At 46.7% G+C, this 20,200-nt stretch overlaps 1 protein-coding gene across 3 annotated transcripts in view; it reads right to left on the bottom strand.

Moving 5' to 3' along the window:
- The window catches only part of adam12b (ADAM metallopeptidase domain 12b), a 328,163-nt gene that overhangs the window by 124,761 nt on the left and 183,202 nt on the right, over window positions 1–20,200 (bottom strand). For all 3 annotated transcript variants that reach the window (XM_055646711.1, XM_055646710.1, XM_055646712.1), the window contains one exon: window positions 1,980–2,058. In XM_055646711.1, the coding sequence (XP_055502686.1) occupies window positions 1,980–2,058 (79 nt within the window). The remainder of the gene's footprint in view (window positions 1–1,979; window positions 2,059–20,200) is intronic.

Below are 20,200 nucleotides of genomic sequence, written 5' to 3'. Positions count from 1 at the left end.
TAAACCAATAACCACTTTCAGGCAGGAAAACTGAACTATGTGTGCCTCTACTGTGCTTTAATAAAAAAAACCTACCTCAACATATTCTGCCGGTTCTAATGCGATTCAATCATCAGACACTCATTCTCCTCCCCTCCCCTTTCACTGTTTTGATGCCATCAGTCCTTTTTCAACTCTCTTGTCTCCTCTTCCCCCCCCCCCCCCCCCCCCCCCCCCCCCCCCCCCCCCCCCCCCCCCCACCCCCCTACCTGTCGCCCTCAATGTTCCTGCAAATGCTGGAGATGTGGGGCCTGTCCTTTCACCTCATCCCTACCCACTATCCAGTGACCCAGACAGCCTTTGCAGTTGAAATAAAGATCCCACGCACTTTTTTCAATCTCATGCCCTGTGTTGGTGTCCTTCTCTAGACTGGTGCAATCAGTCACAGGTCGGGTGATCATTTTACAGAGCATCTGCATTCACTCCACAGGAGTGACCACAATCTTCCAGTTAACCGTCCCTTCAATTCTCCACCCCAGTCCCATTCTGACCTTTCTGACTGTGGCCTCCTGCACTGTTATAATGAGGCACAACACACATCTTGAAGAACAGCATCTCATCCTCTGCCTCGGAACAGTGAATTATCCAGCATGCACTTTCTTTCTGTTTCTATTGCCATTTCTATCTGTCATAATTTTCTTGTTCTTAATTTTGCTGCATGGCCTGGCATGTCCCACATCTTTACCATGAGCAATATATTATATAAAGAAGCTTAAAATGATTTTAATGACCACTAAACTGCCACGTAAGGTCATCAGATGCATTATTAGAAACATTACTTTGACCCATTCACCTGCTATCTAAAACCAACATATATTTTGTAATTAACCAGTTCTGATGAAGGGAATTTAACTGTTTCATTTTCAACAGGTGCTGCTTGACTTGCTGATTATTTCTGCATAATCTATTATCTCTATTTATTGATAATAGGGAATCTGCTACCACTTCATGCAATACGAGTTAATCAGCGTCGCCTTTCATTCAGCACCTCACTCAAGTGTCACTGCTTCGTGTTCTGGGGAAACTATCATTGCCGAATTGCAATACATCCTTGTTCATTGTAGGCACTTGGACCTTTCAGCAGAGAGCAACAAAGAAAACGATCAGAGGCGGGATCCTTACTGATTATTTATTCTTCCTAGGCAGAGATTATGAACTTCAACAAAATCCACAGACACCGATTTTCGATGACCCCATGGTGCACATTGCTAGTTTCCAGTGTAAAGAGGTAAACACTGCAAGCCTGGAGACTTTAACAAGAAACTGCACCCTCAAACAGCACTTACCATTTATATACCGCCCCAAGTACTCATGAAACACACTGACCGAAATTTGGAATGAAGATTCTCTGAGGATGTGAAGAATTAAAGCAGTCATGAAAAAAGTTTATTCATGACAAGGCAATGCCGAGGAAAATAAACTGAATGATTTGTCTTTCAAATCAGAAATGTTATTGTTTTATCTTTGTCTTCCTTTGGCATGGTCGCTGGGTCTGTTCATTTGTGGCAACAGGAAGGCCCAGAGTGATATTAGCACCACAGCTGCAGCCGTGACATATAGTTCAGGCAAGATCAAGAGCAGGTAAATCATTTCTCATCTGCTTGAAAGGCAATTCTTTACATCCATGAAGTAACTGATGCAATAGATCAAACGGGATCAGATGGAATTGACACTGGCATACAAATTCCACTGCCAGGCAACCTCCAGATTCAAGATTGAATCTTTAATTTTTATATAAACTCCCTCTCTCTGTGCAGCATTAGTAAACTAATAATGATTAAAATATAGATTAGAACTGTGAGCAATGGTGTGTATAATTGTTTAGAATGAATATCACTTGGCAGCACTGCCACAGTTCTGGGCTTGTTCAATTCGGCAACGGTACTTTAATCACTAAGATGTGGTTTTGTCTTATATAAACAAGAGATTCAACTACTTACCGTATGATTCCTTGTGTTAGTGACGGCACTGCCATCAAGCAGGTAGTGTGTCTCTGTATAGTTTTCAGCAAAAAGCACACTGTGGGACAAGGAAAGCATTGAAGGCTTAGAAACATTGCTCAGCACAACATAGCATCATAAATAACTCATCATCAAACTCTGGGACATAAAAATAACGCAAAATTAAATGATCTCTTTCTTGCTTTACATCCAAAACAATCGTACATATAATTAGGTTATTCTTTTTAATAGAACTAATAAAACATTTGTGATTTTTAATGTAATTTTTTAATTTTCTTCTGGTACTCTTGTCTTCCGGCTGAAATTTATATCCAAAATTGTTCTGCCCATTCCGTTCCAACAGCTGCCACTTCGATAGTTAAGGTGCTCTGTGTTTGAATGGGGGATGAAGAGGCCAGGTGTATTCTAATGCAGTTAAATCGACTTCCTGTAACTTGTGTCATCACTAGAAACTCATTTCCTGATGTTCTTGAGGCAGCCAGCCATTCTATGCTAAAACGGACTCTCTGCTCAACTTCTGCAGTTAAAATTGCAATGAATATCTACTTCAAAGGCTTCTACAAGAATTATGGTTGCTTGGTTGTGGAACGAGAGGGCCATACACCAGCAATGTCCCGCTGACTAGAAATTACATTACCACCTGTTAAAGCAGCGTTGTGAGTCCCCATGATCTTTTTTGGAAATCGCATAGATCAAAACTTTAAATGTGAGGTTCACTGAACAGTATTATTCAAGTTTACACTGTGCAAGAATTGGCATTCGGTTTAGGACCTGAGACTATAAATCTCCTTGCCTTCCCACAGTTACTGCCATAGCGTGTTGAATATTTCCAGCACTTTCTGCCTTTGTTTCTGAAATGGCCATTGTTGTTTTCATCGCCTCATCTGCTTTTGATATTTGCAAGATTGTATAGTTGCCATAATTTGTACCTCCTCCATCACCTCCATTGGGGGGGTGGGAGACCAGCAGTCCTTGCATGTGTCAGAGGTCACGTGCACTTCCTCTAACATCATCTACTGCGCCCGCTGTTCCCAACATGGCCTCCTGTACATTGTTGATTGAAGACGACCACTTCGCTGAACACTTGAGCCCAGTTCGCCAAGTATACTACTGAATCTAACCATTCCCATGCCTCTTCCCATTCCCATACTCATTTTTCTGTCATGGACCCCTTCCATTGCCAGAGTGAGGCCTCATGCAAATTGGAGGAACATCTCATATTCCACTTGGGTAGCTTGCAACCCAACAGTAGGATTCTCAAATTTTAGGTAACTACTATACCATTCCCCTCATCTTTCTCCCCCCCCCACCCTGCATCAGCACTGCCTCCTCCTGCTTCACAATTCTTCAATCATTTTTGTCTTGTACCTATTATTTTCATTTCTGCCCTTTGTCCAACCGTCTGCCTATTAATCTCCCCCTCACCTGTACCTGCCAGGTTTTATCCTCCCCCTCCTCACAATCAAGCTGAAGCAGGGTCCCGACCTGAAATGTCACCTATCCATGTTCTCCAGAGATGCTGATTGACCCGCTGAGTTACTCCATCACTGTGTATTTTTCGGTAAACTCAGCGCCTGCAGTTCCTCATATCTATCATTTGGCCTAACATGTGGATCTCAACAACTATTCCTCAGGATAGACACAAAATGCTGGAGTAAAGGGCCTGTCCCACGAGCATGCGACTGGATGCGGCAAGCGGGACCAAACCGGAAGCGGGGGCCGCGCGGAGGTCGAGTGATCCTCGTACAAGGCTTGTCCAACCAGCTTGCGACTGCATGCGGCGAGCGCGACCAAACCGGAAGTGGGGGCCGCGCGGAGGTCAAGTGATCCCGTACGAGTTGACGTAAAGTTCGATCGAAATCCGCGGGAAGTTCGCGCTAGGCGTATGGCGTCAAGACGCTGCTCACGCCCGTCGATGCGGTGCGTACGGCCTCAATGCGGCTGCGGGCCGGCAGGCCATTTCCGCGTGGAATATTTGAACAGTGTTCGTTTTTCGGAGCACTGCGCGATGTCGGGACCAGCTCCGCACAACTCCATACGGCTTCGGCGATTGAAGTGGGACCGGCCCCGTGAGGCCGTACGGCTCAAGCAACCACGTTAGGTCGCGCTTGCCGCATGCAGTCGCATGCTCGTGGGACAGGCCCTTTACTCAGCGGGACAGGCAGCATCTCCGGAGAGAAGGAATGGGTAATGTTTCAGATCCCATGTCACTCATTCCTCATCTCCAGAGATGTTTCCTGTCCCGCTGAGTTACTCCTGCATTTTGTGTCTACCTTTGGTGTAATCCAGCATCTGCAGTTCCTGCCAACACAACTAATCCTTAGGGACACACCTCAGGAATAGAGGGTGTGTGACTGAATCAGTGGATGCTGCAATAGTAACAAAGGAATCAGATATGGCTCTGAAGGGATGAATGGTGAAGAATGATGCCCACCTGAAGCATGATCCTTGTACATGGAGACCAAAAAAACATTTCAGCAGAACAGGTAGCTCCCTGGCAGAGGTTCTGATAAGAGCTCGGTAAAGACATGAGTGCATGGTGAATGTGTATACTTTGGGAATGCCTGTAAACTCAGCCAATGCAAGTGGGAACAAGGAAAATAGTTGAAGCCGCTGAGTAGGCAGCAGTAACCTGCAAACAATTTTCAGCAACTTGTGATTGCGGGCGACAACGCCAGTTCGAGTGTTGTGGATTCGATTGATGTGGATAGAGAACTGGCTGGCAGACAGGAAGCAAAGAATAGGAGTAAACGGGTCCTTTTCACAATGGCAGGCAGTGACTAGTGCGGTACCGCAAGGCTCAGTGCTGGGACCCCAGCTATTTACAATATATATTAATGATTTGGACAAGGGAATTGAATGCAACATCTCCAAGTTTGCGGCTGACACGAAGCTGGGGGGCAGTGTTAGCTGTGAGGAGGATGCTAGGAGACTGCAACGTGATGCAGTATAATGTGGATAAATGTGAGGTTATCCACTTTGGTGACAAAAACAAGAAAGTAGACTATTATCTGAATGGTGGCCGATTAGGAAAAGGGGGGATGCAACGAGACCTGGGTGTCATGGTACACCAGTTATTAAAAGTAGGCATGCAGGTGCTGCAGGCAGTGAAGAAAGCGAATGGTATGTTAGCATTCATAGCAAAAGGATTTGAGTATTGGAGCAGGGAGGTTCTACTGCAGTTGTACAGGGTCTTGGTGAGACCACACCTGGAGTATTGCGTACAGTTTTGGTCTCCTAATCTGAGGAAAGACATTCTTGCCAGAGAGGGAGTACAGAGAAGGTTCACCAGACTAATTCCTGGGATGTCAGGACTTTCAAATGAAGAAAGACTGGATAGACTCGGTTTGTACTCGCTAGAATTTAGAAGATTGAGGGGGGATCTTATAGAAACTTACAAAATTCTTAAGGGGTTGGACAGGCTAGATGCAGGAAGATTGTTCCCGATGTTGGGGAAGTCCAGAACATGGGATCATAGCTTATGGATAAGGGGGAAATCTTTTAGGACCGAGATGAGGAAAACATTTTTCACACAGAGAGTGGTGAATCTCTGGAATTCTCTGCCACAGAAGGTAGTTGAGGCCAGTTCATTGGCTATATTTAAGAGGGAGTTAGATGTGGCCCTTGTGGCTAAAGGGATCAGGGGGTATGGAGAGAAGGCAGGTACAGGATACTGAGTTTGATGATCAGCCATGATTATATTGAATGGCGGTGCAGGCTCGAAGGGCGGAATGGCCTACTCCTGCACCTATGTTTCTATGTTCTGAGTGCTTGATGAAGCTAATGAGATATCCATGGACTCTGCGACACGTAAGCAGGAGGTGATTAATCTTGCGGGTGTTTGGAGAGGTGGTATCTTCTCTCTGTCATTTATGCTGGGCTTCTGTGTGTTCCCAACAAATAGGATTAAAGTTCTTAATCCAGTGCTCCTTTATTTTGAGCTGTCATGAGTCAGATTTTTAGATTCCTTTATTGTCATTCAGACCTTTCGGTCTGAACGAAATTATGTTGCCTGCAGTCATACACAGAATCAATAATAACAAAACATACAATAAACACAAATTAAACATCCACCACAGTGAGTTCACCAAGCACATCCTCACTGTGATGGAGGCAAAGTCTTAGTCTCCGTCTCTTCCCTCCTTATTCTCCCTCTGCGCTGAGGCAATTGATCCAGGCCGAAGATGCCGCCCTCCAGTCCAGCGTACCTCCGTGGTGATGTTGCCGCCGCCGAAAGCCGGAATGCCGTCTCCGCTCCAAGACGGCCCGCCACAGCATCAGCTCCAGGCAGCCGCCCCAGCTCCGGGTCCCGCAGTCTCCGCTCCGGGCCGCTGCCCCAGCTCCGGGTCCCGCAGTCTCCGCTCCGGGCCGCTGCCCCAGCTCCGGGTCCCGCAGTCTCCGCTCCGGGTCGCTGCCCCAGCTCTGTGTCCCGCAGTCTCCGCTCCAGGTCGCTGCCCCAGCTCCGGGTTCCGCAGTCTCCGCTCCGGGTCGCCGCCCCAGCTCCAGGTCCCGCAGTCTCCGCTCCGGGCCGCTGCCCCAGCTCTGGTTCCCGCAGTCTCAGCTCCGAGCCCCGCTGCATCAGCTCCAGGTCCCGCAGTCTCCACTCCGGGCCGCCGCCCCAGCTCCGGGTCCCGCAGTCTCCGCTCCGGGCCCCCGCCCCAGCTCCAGGTCCCGCAGTCTCCGCTCCGGGCCCCCGCCCCAGCTCCGGGTCCCGCAGTCTCCGCTCCGGGCCGCCGCCCCAGCTCCGGGTCCCGCAGTCTCAGCTCCGAGCCCCCGCCCCAGCTCCAGGCCGCCGCCGAAAGCCAAAACGCCGCACCAGCAAGTCGGGCCACCCCTGCCTCAGCCCCAAAGACGGCCAGCCTCTCGTTGGTGAGTCCTGGCTGGCTCTGCCTCCGGAGCCTCGGGGTCAGTCGCAGGCTGGAGGCCGCCAGCTCCGCCATTAGGCCTCAGCGCAGACGGAGGCAGAGAAGGGGGATACGACACGAAAAAGTCGCATTCCCCTGAAGGAAGAGACAGAGAACATGTTTCACCCCCTCTAACACAACCCAACAAACTAAAATTTAACAAGACAAAAAAAACAACAGAAAAAAGTAAAGACAGACGGACTGCAGGCGAGCCGCAGCTGTTAACAGCCCCGCCACTTCCACCATCAGTGTGGGCAAGATTTGAAAATGGGGATGCTAAAAAACATTCCAACAGGATTTAACAGGATTCCGAGGGGAAACATTTTCACACAAAGGGTAGTGGGGTGTATGGAACAAGCTGCTGGAGGCGGTCGTTGAGGCAAGTACAAATAGCAACATTTAAGAAATTCTTAGACAGTTACATGGATAGGACAGGTTTAGAGGGTTATCGGCCAAATGCAGGCAGGTGGGACTAGAGTACAGGGGATATGTTGGTCAGTGTGGGCAAGATGAGCCGAAGGGCTTGTTTTCATGTAGTATGACTCAACAACCAGGTTTTGAGGGAATCCTTGAATCATATGCTCTCTCCACTTGATGATGTCATGACAGAATTCAGAGTAGAGTATTAATTTCAGTATTCTGTGCTGGATAAATGATCAAAATTGGTGTCCAGCAGAGCTGACTGAGTACAATTCAAGTTTTAATACTGAGTATGTCGGCTTGGGCGAGAACACTTATGTGTGAATTGAGGTACTTTGTACTGAGCATTGTGTAGTGTGGCACAGTGGTGCAGCTGGTAAAGGAACTGCCTCAAAGTGCCTGAGACCTGTGCTCAATCCTGACCTTGGGTGCACACTGAGTGGAGTTTGCATGCTCTCCTTGTGGCCAATTTTTCAGGGTTGTCGGTTAATTGGCCTTTGTAAAAATTGGCCCTCGTGTGCAGAGCGTGGATGAGAAAGTGCAATAAAATAGAACTTGTGCGAATGGGTGATTGATGGTCGGGGGACTGTTTGGTTGGTGGGTTGAAGGGTCTGTTGCCATGCTATATCTCCAGACTAAACAATAACTAAACCTTTCCAGCTGGCTGGTTTTGGTAGTTCATATCTGGAGAGTAAACAAGAAGGCCGAGATCACTGTTGTGCAATAGACCATGAGTTTAGTGTCAGCCTGAGGTTTTGAATGTTAAACACTCTGTGTCCCAAACTGTCAAAACGTGTGCGGAGTGGTGAAGCTCATAAATAATGTGTGCCTTTGCAGAGAGATGGTTGCCAAGATATGGGAAATGGTCCATGTTTCCCAGGGTCAAACTCTGGACCTTTGCTGACCACAGGAACAGCATTCCAGTCATACAGGCTGTGCTTTCAGTGACAGGATGTTTTTCGACATCAGTGAGGACAAAGAATGGAAAAAATGTCTGAAGGGACTTCAAGCTATTCAAAAATTGAAGTGAAATTAAAATTTCTAACCAAAAGCTTAGTCAAAGGGAATGATGTTATAGACTTATGATGGAGAAGTAGAGGATTGGTAATGGCCTTGGCAACTGAAGACTCAGCCACCAAAGGTTGAAACCATTGAACTCATGGATGGGCAAGTGTTCAGTATTAAAGAGATTACAGAGATGGGGCTAGAGTAAAACCAAAGGGGGATTTGAAAACAAGGATTTATTTTATAAAATCAAGTTACTGCTTAAACAACATAGAACTGCCTGTGCAGTGTGGCAGGTGAATGGGATGTGGTGTGAGTTATTGTGGGCAGCATAGCTATGGCTGAGTGAGATTGGAAAACAGGAGGCCAGGCATTAGTGTGCTGGAATGGTCAGGGTTTCTAGTCACATCTGTATGGATGAAGGTGCTTCTGATGAAATGTATATGTGATCCAAAGTTCAACAAAGGACCATACTGGATACTAAGTTTGTGAAGATTCGGGTGGTTCACTTTCAGATAATTTCCTCATTGAAGGATGAAGTCAGTGAGTCAATGGGAATTATGGCTTTGCAACATTTAATAGTAAGATTAAACGAGTACTTACCAGTACGAAGTTTGATCTGTATTTTATGAGGAGTTACGATGAGGGATTACGTGAAGAACCCACCCAGCGCGCAGGCGCGGCATACTTCCAAGCAGCGGTGTGGAATCACAGATAGACACTAGTTGAAGTAAAGATAGTGAAGACCAACGAGACATTAGTCCGAATTTGATCTATATAATGAGGGTGGGAGCGGAGGGCACGTAATCCCTCATCGTAACTCCTCATAAAATACAGATCAAACTTCGTACTGGTAAGTACTCGTTTAATCTTACTATTTTACTTCGGAGTCACGTGAGTGACTACGTGAAGACTTCAAAGGTCTGTGATTTCAAACCGTGTAACAGTTATATCACTCACTGCCGAAAGGTCATCGAGGGAGGAAGTGGTAGCTAGAGACCAACAAGTTTGTTTAGTTATAAAAGAAATATTTATTAACTATAACAAAAACAAAATAGCTCCCATGGGCTTTAAATCATAACTTTGCGGTTTGTAAAACAGTATCCGCAAAGACGTCCTGTTCCATCAGCGGTTTGTTGTAAAATCGTTGGAATGTCGATTCCCTTGACCATCCCGCTGCCCTGAGGATGTGGTCGAGGGGAACCTGCATCCTATCCGCCGCTGAGGTGGACGCTGCCCTGGTTGAATGGGATTTAAAAACATTAGTGTTAATCCCTGCCATGCTGAGGACCTGTTTCAACCATCTGGATAATGTTTGGCTGGTTACCCGTCCAAAAGGCTTCCTGTGGCTAACCCATAAGGCTTTCTCTCTCCCTCTTAGCGTTTGGGTAGTGTCTAGATAATGTTGAAGGTGGGTCACCACACACAGCCTAGGTTCTGGAGGGTAAGCCCGGAAGATCATCGGGGAGTTTGATGTACCTGGTCTACTTTGTTTTACCAACCCCGGCATAGTGAAAGTAATGGTATCTGGGGTGGTCACCATGTAGTTTAGATTAAGCTGATGGAGCGACTGGACCCTTTGAGCTGAGACAAGCGCCATGAGCATGAGGGTTTTGTAAGTGGCCTGTTCCAGGCTCAGGGATCCCACCGGAGGCCAACCTCGAAGGTGTGTGAGAACCACACTCACATCCCACATGTGAGTGTATCTAGGTGTAGGGGGTTTGGTATTAAAGATCCCCTTAAGGAGTCTGATGACTAGAGGGTGGGATCCCACACTATGCTGTTCTATCGGCATTAGATATGCGGACAGTGCGCTCCGAGCCGTGTTGATGGCACTGTAGCTCATCTTGAGATCATGGTGCAGGTGGGCCAGGAACTCCAGCACATCCGAGATCGAAGTCGTCGTGTAGGATGTCCCTGCGTCCAGACAGTACTGTTCCCATTTCCTGATGAAGGTCAGGTACTGTTTCTTGGTGGAAACTCGCAGGGATGCCGACATGGTGGTGATTGTTCTGTCTGATAACCCCAATCCCCGGTAAGGCCTGTTCAAAATCTGGAAACCAGGAGTTTCAATTTTTGGTGGCATGGATGGCTAATGCCAGTTACCGGGTGAGTCAATAATTGGGGGTGGTGTTGAAGGACCATTGGTGTCTCTACCACCATGTCGTGGAACATTGGGAACCATGGTTGGGTAGGCCAGTCGGGCACGACCAGAATGCCAGAGGCTGAGTCTGCCTGAATTTTCTGGAGTACCCGACTGATGAGGCAGAAGGGAGGGAAAGCATAGAAAAAGAAATTTCCCCAGTCCAGCGTGAAGGCATCTACCGCTGCTGCCTCTGGGTCTGGTTCCCAAGCCACATACATGGGTAGTTGGTGATTTAACCTAGACGCAAACAAATCTATATCTGGCGTACCATATTGCTTGATAATTTTAGCAAATGATTTTGGGTCCAACATCCATTCGATGTTGTCGTTGAATTTTCGTGACCTGGTGTCCGCCACTAAATTTAGCTTGCCTGGTAAATAGGCAGCTGATAGCCAAATATGTCTCTCGACACACCATTGCCAGATTATAGCAGTTAATTTGTCGCATGATACTGATTTAATGCCACCCATGTGCTGGATATAAGATACTGCCGTAGTGTTGTCGATCATAATTGTAACATGCACGTGTCGCATACCAGATGCATATGCTTTTAGCCCATAAAAGGCGGCGAGCATTTCCAAAAAGTTAATGCCCAGTGAGTGTAGTAGCGATGCCTCTGAATTAGTCCATCTGCCACCTGTGCTGTCTTTGGAGTTAGTAGCTCCCCAGCCTAAAGCACTGGCATCCGTTGCAATGGTTATGTTAGGATTGGTTACGGTGATAGGACTGTGACTGTGCCAAATATTGTCAACCCACCACTGAAGTTCTAATTTGGCTTCAGCGGGTAAATCCATTTTGCGATCATAATGCCCCCTATGAAGGCGTAATGCATGAGTCCTTGCTCTTTGGAGATTTTGATAATGCAAGGGCCCATGTTGGGCAGCCGGAAATGCTGCTACTATAGAGCCAATAACTCTGGCTACATGCCGTATTCTAGGTTGCGGTGTGGCAATTAAATGGCTACAAGCTTCAATGAGTGAAACTGTTTTGTTTCTGGGCAGAGTGACAGTCATGTGAATCGTGTCAATAGTGAAGCCTAAGTAATCCATGTTAGTAGTAGGCTCCAATATTGATTTATCTGGGTGGAGGATAAAACCCAAAGTTTCAAGGAGTTGTTTAGTGGCTAACACTCCTGCGACAGCTTGATCCCGTGTTCTTCCTAATATGAGAACATCGTCCAGATAGGCCACTACTAAATGTTTTAATTCTCTCAATTTCTTCATGGCCACTTTAAGAATTTTCGTAAATAGTCTGGGAGCTGTCGTTAAACCATTGGGCAAAGCTCGGTACTGCCATAGCTGGCCCCTCCAGATAAATTTCAGATATTTAAAGTAATCTTTATGAATGGGTACCAAATAGTAAGCATCTTTGATATCTATGCTTGCCATGTAGTATCCCTTGGAGATCAGTTGTCTGGCAGTGACAAATGTCTCCATTTTGAAATGTTGATACTCAACAGACTGATTAAGTGATGTCAGGTCAATAATAATGCGACATCCACCATCTTTTTTAGTTTTGAGAAAAATATTTGATACAAATTCTTGCGGCTCGTGTGTGGTCATTTCTATGATGCCTTTAGCCACGAGCCGATCAAGTTCAGCTTGTCCTTCTACCTTCTCAACTGCCGAGGGAAGGAACACCCTTTGGGGCATGTGCTGAACTGGCGGTTCTACGCCTGGTTTGAATTCAATCTTGTATCCACTAATACTGTTGAGTATAAACTGATTGTTAGTAAGGGAGCACCAAACATGCTTGAAGAACCTCAAACGTCCCCCTGTTAATACTACACCCTTTGTCTGTGTATGTTGACAGGAACCAGACCCACCTACCTCCATGTTCACTTGTGGGGTCGTTTCCGGTGGGTCTGGCCCAAGGTTGTCCGTGTTGGTGCTGCGGTGGGGGCGGCGCATCTTCCCACGGCTCCGCCCTGGGCCCCGCTCTAAAAAAGAGCACTGGGGGTAGTGGGAGGCGGTCACCAGGCTTTCACCAGCTCGGTATCTGCTGGTGGCTGCCGAGGCGTGCGGCCAACTGGGTGTCTTCGCCCTGCTCGGTCCTGGCCCTGCCCTCATGAGGCCTACTGGTTTTGCCGCCTCTTCCAACTCCTTGAGCCTTTTGGCCAGATCCGCACCAAATAGCAGCGCCTGTCGTTCGGGCGCTGGAGCTTTACAGAGGCCCGCATATGTTGGGTTGAGGGCAGGCCTGATGTTGTCCCGCCGTAGGTTGTTTAGCTCGTACGTGGTGCCGCACATCAGTGCGAGGGCATCTTGCTGGGGTATGGTCAGGTCTTCCTCCCCAACTGACCGAGCAAAGGCGGTGACGGCTGCTGAGTGTAGCTTCAGGACTCGCTGCATTTTGACCTCCTGAGCCCTTATGTGCTGCCCCAGCTGGTTCCAGATCTGCCCATTTACCGTCTTGACCCTCAGCGCCTCGCAATTTTCGGGCGCGATGTAGTTGTCAAGGGCCTGCTGGACAGCCTTGTCCTGCAGCGGGTTGTTGGACAGCCTGTTTATAGTTGCCGCCATTCTGGGTGGCAACACCATCCCAGTTGTTGGTGGTGCCGCATATCGGCCCACTACACCCAGTAGCTCTTCTTCCGGCACGCCCGGCATGCTGACGATATCCTCCGCCTGCCCTTGGGATAGGCCAGCCCAGTCCTGGCCTCCCTTACTGCCCTCGAATATAGAGGGTACAGAAGGGTGTGGAGAGGAGGAGGCCAAAGCCCGTCCTCCTGGGAGATGCCGCATCTCCTCATTAATCATACGTTCGAGGAGCTGCCTCATGCAGCTTATCCGAACGTCTCCCCTTTTCGGTGGGGGAGAGTGTTCCCGTTCCTCCGAATCATCGGAGGACACCGGCCGGTCGGTTTTCTGTGTCGCCTTCCTCCCTAACGTCTCCCCTTGTGCGGGGCGTTGAGATTTGCAGCACTGGGGGCGGCTCGGTGTCGGGTGAGCGGGAGCGTTGAAAAAGCTCCTCCGCTGCGAGAGGCTGCCGTCCCGCTATGGACCCGTCCTCGGGTGGAGTAGGGCAGGCAGTCCTCCTGGCTGGTCGCTTGCGAGAGGCCATTATTCTCTCTAGCGCGACTCTGAAACAAAAAAGGCACTTACCTGAGGTCTCGTCTTTATGCTGCAGCTGGAGAGCCTGGCTCCAGCTGCTGCCGCTGTTGCACTGCTGACGTAATGCCGCGCCTGCGCGCTGGGTGGGTTCTTCACGTAGTCACTCACGTGACTCCGAAGTAAAATTGTACATTATTGTATTCCAATAAGAAATCTGATAAATGAAAGAGTAAGGAGGGTCAAGTGAGATAGAGGTGAAGTGGATGGAGTTGAGTGTCATGGTTATCCATGTGGAACTGTAGATATAACATTGTCCTGGACCACAAATTGTGCGATTATCTTACATGTTCTTATCAAACCATTGGGTGCCTGATAACCTGCTTACTATTTTGAACGTTTATGAAAACAGATCTTTTGGCTTATAGGTTCTGGACCTGTTCCCATCTCCTCCTCCTCCTCATGGGGCTCAGTGGAAACTCTGCTTACCAGAACCGATTAGAAATCTCCAATGAAAAGTGGGGACTCTGCACGCAGGTTTGTCAGCCTAATGTGTAGAATTACACCAAGGACATGCGAGAAAGACTGTGAACAGGTACCCTACATTTATAGAAATTGTATAATAACAATGAGAGAAGTTTGCAGGTCTTCATAAAATCAATGTCTGAAGATTTCTACAATCTGTGGGATTCCAGTATTTAGTGAAATAGAGTCATACAGTGTGGAAACATGCCCTTCAGCATAACTTGCCCATGTCCCAGCTTCACGCCCCACCTGCCAGCATTTGGTTCATATCCCTCCAAACCTGTCTTATCCAATCTTTGATGATTTGGCACATTAATTCTCCAATGTGAAAAGAGACAAAATTCTGTAACACAGAGAGCTTTTTGTTTCTGCTCGGCATGCTGCTTTACACTTTGGGTTTCAAAATATTTCCAGAATCCTATCAATCAGAGCAGTCCTTTACTTGAATATAACATAACTACTCTGCATAGTGGTAAGAATCTCTAACATACTGCTCAGTACCGATGTATGCAGTTTGTTTGCAGATATGCTGTAATGACAAAATAATTGCTTTTAAATAAAGGTATTGGTATTAAAGATCATAAGACCATAAGTGATAGGATTGAATTGAGACATTTGGCCCATCAAGTTTACTCTGTCATTCAATCATGGCTGATCTATCTCTCCCTCCGAACCCCATTCTCCTGCTTTCTCCCCATAACCTCTGGCACCCGTACTAATCAAGAATCTAACCATCACTGACTGCCTCCACAGTCTTCTGTGGCAAATAATTCCACAGATTCAACACCTTCTGATTAAAGAAATTCCTCCTCATCTCCTTCCTAAAATAATATTCTTTAATTCTGAGGTTATGACTTCTAGTCCAAGATTCTCCCACTAGTGGAAACATCCTCTCCACATCCACTCTATCCAAGCTATTCACTATTCTGTATGTTTCAATGAGGTGTCCTCTCATTCTTCTAAACTCCAGCGAATATAGGCCCAGTGGCGTCAAATGCTAAAGGAATGATTTGTGAGCCGCAAAGTAACAAAATGATAATTAAGAATATCATATATTTGTAATATTGGACTGTTATAATCAGCAACTAAAGTCCAATGTTTCAAACTAATTAGAGACACATATAATGAACCAAAATAATTCTGTTTCACTAAATTAACACAGCAGCGTATTGGGATAAAGGTTAAATGTTGCGAGTCAAAGGTGTAGATATGGAAGAGGACTTTCCAATTAGCCAGGAGGAATGACTCATGACATTTACTTCATACGTAGAATTAGAACAGAACATTTTCAGAAAATCTAATATGAATATCAATATTATTGTATTTCATTTAGTGATTTATTTTGTGATTCTAGTCAGAAGTATACCAAACAAATGTAAGAAGTTAGTTTGAATTCTCCCTTCCCAATACAAAAACAATCCTCATTAATCGTCCTCACTAAGAGTGTTGTGAGCAGATGATATCCTATTTGAATTCCATGGGGATTATATGCCCTCTGCAGTAAAACACCATTTGTGTCATACAACTTTATTGCCTAATTTTAATTACTATTAGCCATAACTGTTTACATTCATTTCTATTTGCATAATTTACAATCACAGTTAATTTACTCAGACCCATTTGGGAGAACAGAATAAATATCAATAAATACACGTAAATGTAAAGAGCACTTGAATTAGTCTGAATTGATTTTTTTCCCAGGCCCAGGTAATTTATTTTTCAGAATGTGAAAGACTGTTTAGTTTAAGGTTGGGATTCTTTGATATACTATACACTAGTTGGGTAAGTAAAGGGGGCACTGATGTAATGTAAATGGATTCTGAAGGCATTCAATGAAGGCTTGTATTTGTTCACAAATTCTGGAATAAACAAATAAGGCAGCACAGGGAGAAATATGGATGAAGCATAAAGAAATAAATTCTTAAAGCAAATGTGTTTTGCTCAGACTGGAGACACATTCTAAGTAATGTGTCCCAGGGGCTTATGCTGATCAATATTATTTTTGCTGACCCGGACTTGGTGATAAGCAACATAGAAAAATTCTTCTCGTAATATCACAGTAGGGATTATAGTAGGTAGCAAGCAAGATCGTAATACAATAAAAAAAGTAACTGTTAAATTAACAGAATCGGCAAGTTTTGGCTTATAATAAGAGAAGTGTGGGATTAATTCTGGAACAAACTAAGCTAAGATTTAGCTCTTCGGACTAAAGGGAATCAAGGGATATGGGGAAAAAGCCGGAACGGGGTACTGATTTTGGATGGTGGTGCTGGCTCGAAAGACCGAATGGTCTCCTCCTGTACCTATTTTCTACGTTTCTAATTGAAGTGTGAGTTTTATTGAAGGTTGCAGCAGATTTCCCATGCAGGAATGGCACAATAATTTTTTTGAAGTTGTTTCACTTATAAAACATTTCACCCAGGTGTCTTTGCACATTTTGAAATTTTGCAATTAGTCTGATGGATTCTAATTCACCTAATATGCCTCAGAGGCAACCTTCAGCTGTGCTGAATTGTCAGTGCTATGGTGTCCACAAATGTCTTTGAGTCTGAAGTTATCTGCATCTAGGGTTGCCAACTGTCCCGTATTAGCCGGGACATCCCGTATAATGGGCTAAATTGGTTTGTCCCATACGAGACCGCCCTAGTCCCGTATTTGACTGCTACTACTTGGGGCGAGGGACTGTCGGGTCGGAGCGTTGCATCTGGTCCCTGTCCAACCTTCGCACCTTCACTTACCGCTGACCCTACCACCCCTCCTTCTCATGGCCGATCATCAGTTCATGAGTTGGATGGGGTGCCGGACTTTGCGTGTGACGTTGCGTGGCCCGGGTCAAAGCTCATCAGCTGGCCCGCCGGCTGTGCATTGTGTGCAGTCCAGCACCCGGGCCAACTCATCATTCACCCAGCCATGGCCGAGTCGGTCAACAAATTGCCATCAGAAATGTGTCCCTTATTTTGACCTTTTGTTCCTTATTTGAGAGTGAGAAAGTTGGCGACCCTATCTACATCTTAGAATCAGGTATCTGAGATACAGAGTGGGTGTAATGCAGAAGGTGGCTGTTCAGCTTGTCAGATTCACACTAATCCTTCCAAAGAATTCCTCCTACATTCCAGATTAAGTCCACATTAATGCACTTCCTTTTTGGAGATATCTCGTGAATTGTCATAAGGTCATAAGTGATAGGAGCAGAATGATGCCATTTGGCCCATCAAGGCTACTCCATCATTCAATCATGGCTGATCTATCTCTCCATCATAACCCCATTCTCCTGCCCTCCCCTCATAACTCCTGACCCCCATACAAATCACAAATCTATCTATCTCTGCCTTAAATATATCCGTTGACTTGGCCTCCACAGCCTTCTGTGGCAAAGAATTCCACAGATTCACCACCCTCTGACTAAAGAAATTCCTCCTCACCTCCTTCCGAAAGGAAAGTCCTTTAATTCGGAATTATATAATTCTGAAGACAAATGTGAAATAATATAATTCTGAAGAATTATATTATTGTTTTCACCATTTTAACAGCCACCCTACATTTTAAAGGTCACCCACTCAATGTATATATATATATACACACACGTTTAGCCTCATGTGGTCCCGAGTTATTTCGCATTTGTGGACTTCACCTCTCATTCACTCAGTTTTTAGTTCCCTTCATGATCTGATCTCTCCATGACTTTAAATGTCTCTTTCAAAATCTACTCTGTAATCTGTAATCCTTCACCACAAAATAGCGACACCAAATCACTTGTGTACCAGCTCCAGTGTTACATAAGTTTAGATACAACGTGGAAACAGGCCCTTCGGCCCACCGACACTGTGCCAACCAGCGATCACCCCATACACACAAGGGGCAATTTACAAAAGCCAATTAACCTACAAACACACGCGGTCACAAGGAGAACGTGCAAACTCTGTACAGACAGCACCTCCGTACAGACAGCACCTGTACTCAGGATCAAACCCATGTCTCTGGCGCTGTAAGGCAGCAACTCTACTGCTGCGCCACTGTGCTGCCCAACTTGGCCTTTAACTATATTCTTCATAATATGAGTTCCTCAGTTGGAAACAATACTCCAACAAGAGCCAAAGTAGTGTTTGAAATCCACTATTTTGCTCAACGTAACTTTCTGAGCAGTTGGCAGATAAATGGTGCTGAGGCAGCGATGGAGGTCGCAACCTATCTTGCATTAATATGATGCTTGGAAAATGTGTAAGAAAAATGTCAGGAAATTGATAATGAGCCATGCATATTAATGTGCCACTTAAAATCTGGCAAAATAAAGCCTCCTTCTTGAAGGTGTGCAGCCTTGTTCCTCTGCTGGCTATGAAGGCGAATCTTGTCTTCAACTTCTATGCCACATGAGTATTTCAGGCACCAGTGGTGGGAATCTGTGCATCTTCAGCCAGGGAGCAGCACAATCACAGATTTATCAGATCACTGGTGCCTTGCAGAGCAGAGCGTAACAGTCCAGACCACATTGACGTTTCTAACATTTCTAACATTGACTTCAAGTAGCATTTGCTTTCCCTCTCTCTCTCTCCATCCCCTCCCCTTCCTAGTTCTCCGATCAGTCTTACTGACTCCGGCTACATTTTATCTGTTTTTTTGTTGTTACCTTCTCCCAACTAACAAAGATCTATTCTACATTTTCCTTGATCTCCATTCCCTTGGTCCTGTTTTCACACCTTACATTTCCTTATCTATGCACTTCCTTATCTATGTACCGCCTACTCCCCTAAGTCTGAAGAAGGATCTCGACCCGAAGCGTCACCCATTCCTTCTCTCCAGAGATACTGCCTGTCCCGCTGAATTACTCCAGCTTTGTGTCTCTCTAGTCCAAACTACACTTTCAGTTCAGTTTAGTTCATTCTTCTTTCGAGTCCCTCGGGACAGTTCTCAGGAGAAGGTTCGAGTCAGATGGCCTCAGGCCTGCAAGACGGCAGTCTGGCATCAGTTCGACGAGGACGTCGACAAGGTGCTAGAAGCAACTGCGAAGGGAGACGTGGACCGAAGGCTGCGGACGATGACGACAATCATCATCAGCCTAGCAGTGGAAAGGTTTGGAGAAGTGGAGAAGAAGCCGGCCAGAACACCATTCACCATGAACCAACGAGCAACGAAGATCCACAAGATCTGGCAGGAGCTGAAGTCCCTCAAGAAGCAGTATAAAGAGGCCAGGGAAGAGCAACGTCCCCCCTTGGCTGAGCTGTGAACCATCCTGAGGAAGAAGCTGATGACCCTCCGTAGAGCTGAGTGGCACCGAAGACGCCGGAAGGAAAGAGCCCGGAAGCGAGCATCCTTCATAGCCAACCCCTTCGGCTTCACCAAACAACTGCTCAGGCAGAAGCGCAGTGGGAGTTTGGCTTGCTCTAAGGAGGAGATTGACCGGCACATCCAGACGACCTACAGTGACTCCGTCAGGCAGCAGGAGCTGGGGCACTCGGACCAAGTCAGGAATGCGCCAACCACCAATCAGAGCCTTCATGGACGACCTGACTGTCACCACTGAGTCAGTGCCAGGAAGCAGGTGGATCCTGCAGGGGTTGGAGAAACTGATTGGATGGGCAAGGATGAGGTTTAAGCCAGGAAAATCAAGGTCACTGGTGCTGAAGAAGGGCAAAGTCATGGACAGGTTCCGCTTCAGCATCGAAGGGACACCAATCCCAACTGTCTCCGAAAGGCCAGTGAAGAGTCTCGGCAAGGTGTTTAACAGCAGCCTGAAGGATACAGCATTTGTTCAGGCAACCTGTCAGGAGCTGGAGAGCTGGTTGAGAGCAGTGGACCAGTTGGGGCTTCCCGGCAAGTTCAAGGCATGGATTTACCAGCATGGTATCCTGCCAAGGATATTCTGGCCACTGCTTGTCTACAAAGTCCCAATATCCATCGTAGAGAGATTGGAGAGGAAAGTCAGCAGCTTTCTCAGGAGGTGGCTGGGACTGCCCAGGAGCCTTAGCAGCATCGCCCTTTACGGAAATAACACCAAGCTCCAGCTGCCCCTGAAGTCCCTGGAGGAGGAGTTTAAGGTGAATCGGGCCAGAGAGGTGATGCTGTACAGGGACTCCAGCGACCCCAAGGTGGCTCAAGCAGGGGTGGAGGTGAAAACTGGGAGGAAGTGGAGAGCCGGCGAAGCCGTGCTGCAAG

The sequence above is a fragment of the Leucoraja erinacea genome, chromosome 15 (assembly GCF_028641065.1).
Source record: "Leucoraja erinacea ecotype New England chromosome 15, Leri_hhj_1, whole genome shotgun sequence".
NCBI lineage: Eukaryota > Metazoa > Chordata > Chondrichthyes > Rajiformes > Rajidae > Leucoraja > Leucoraja erinaceus.
The sequence above is the reverse complement of the archived record's forward strand: the minus strand, read 5'-3'. Positions and strand labels throughout refer to the sequence as shown.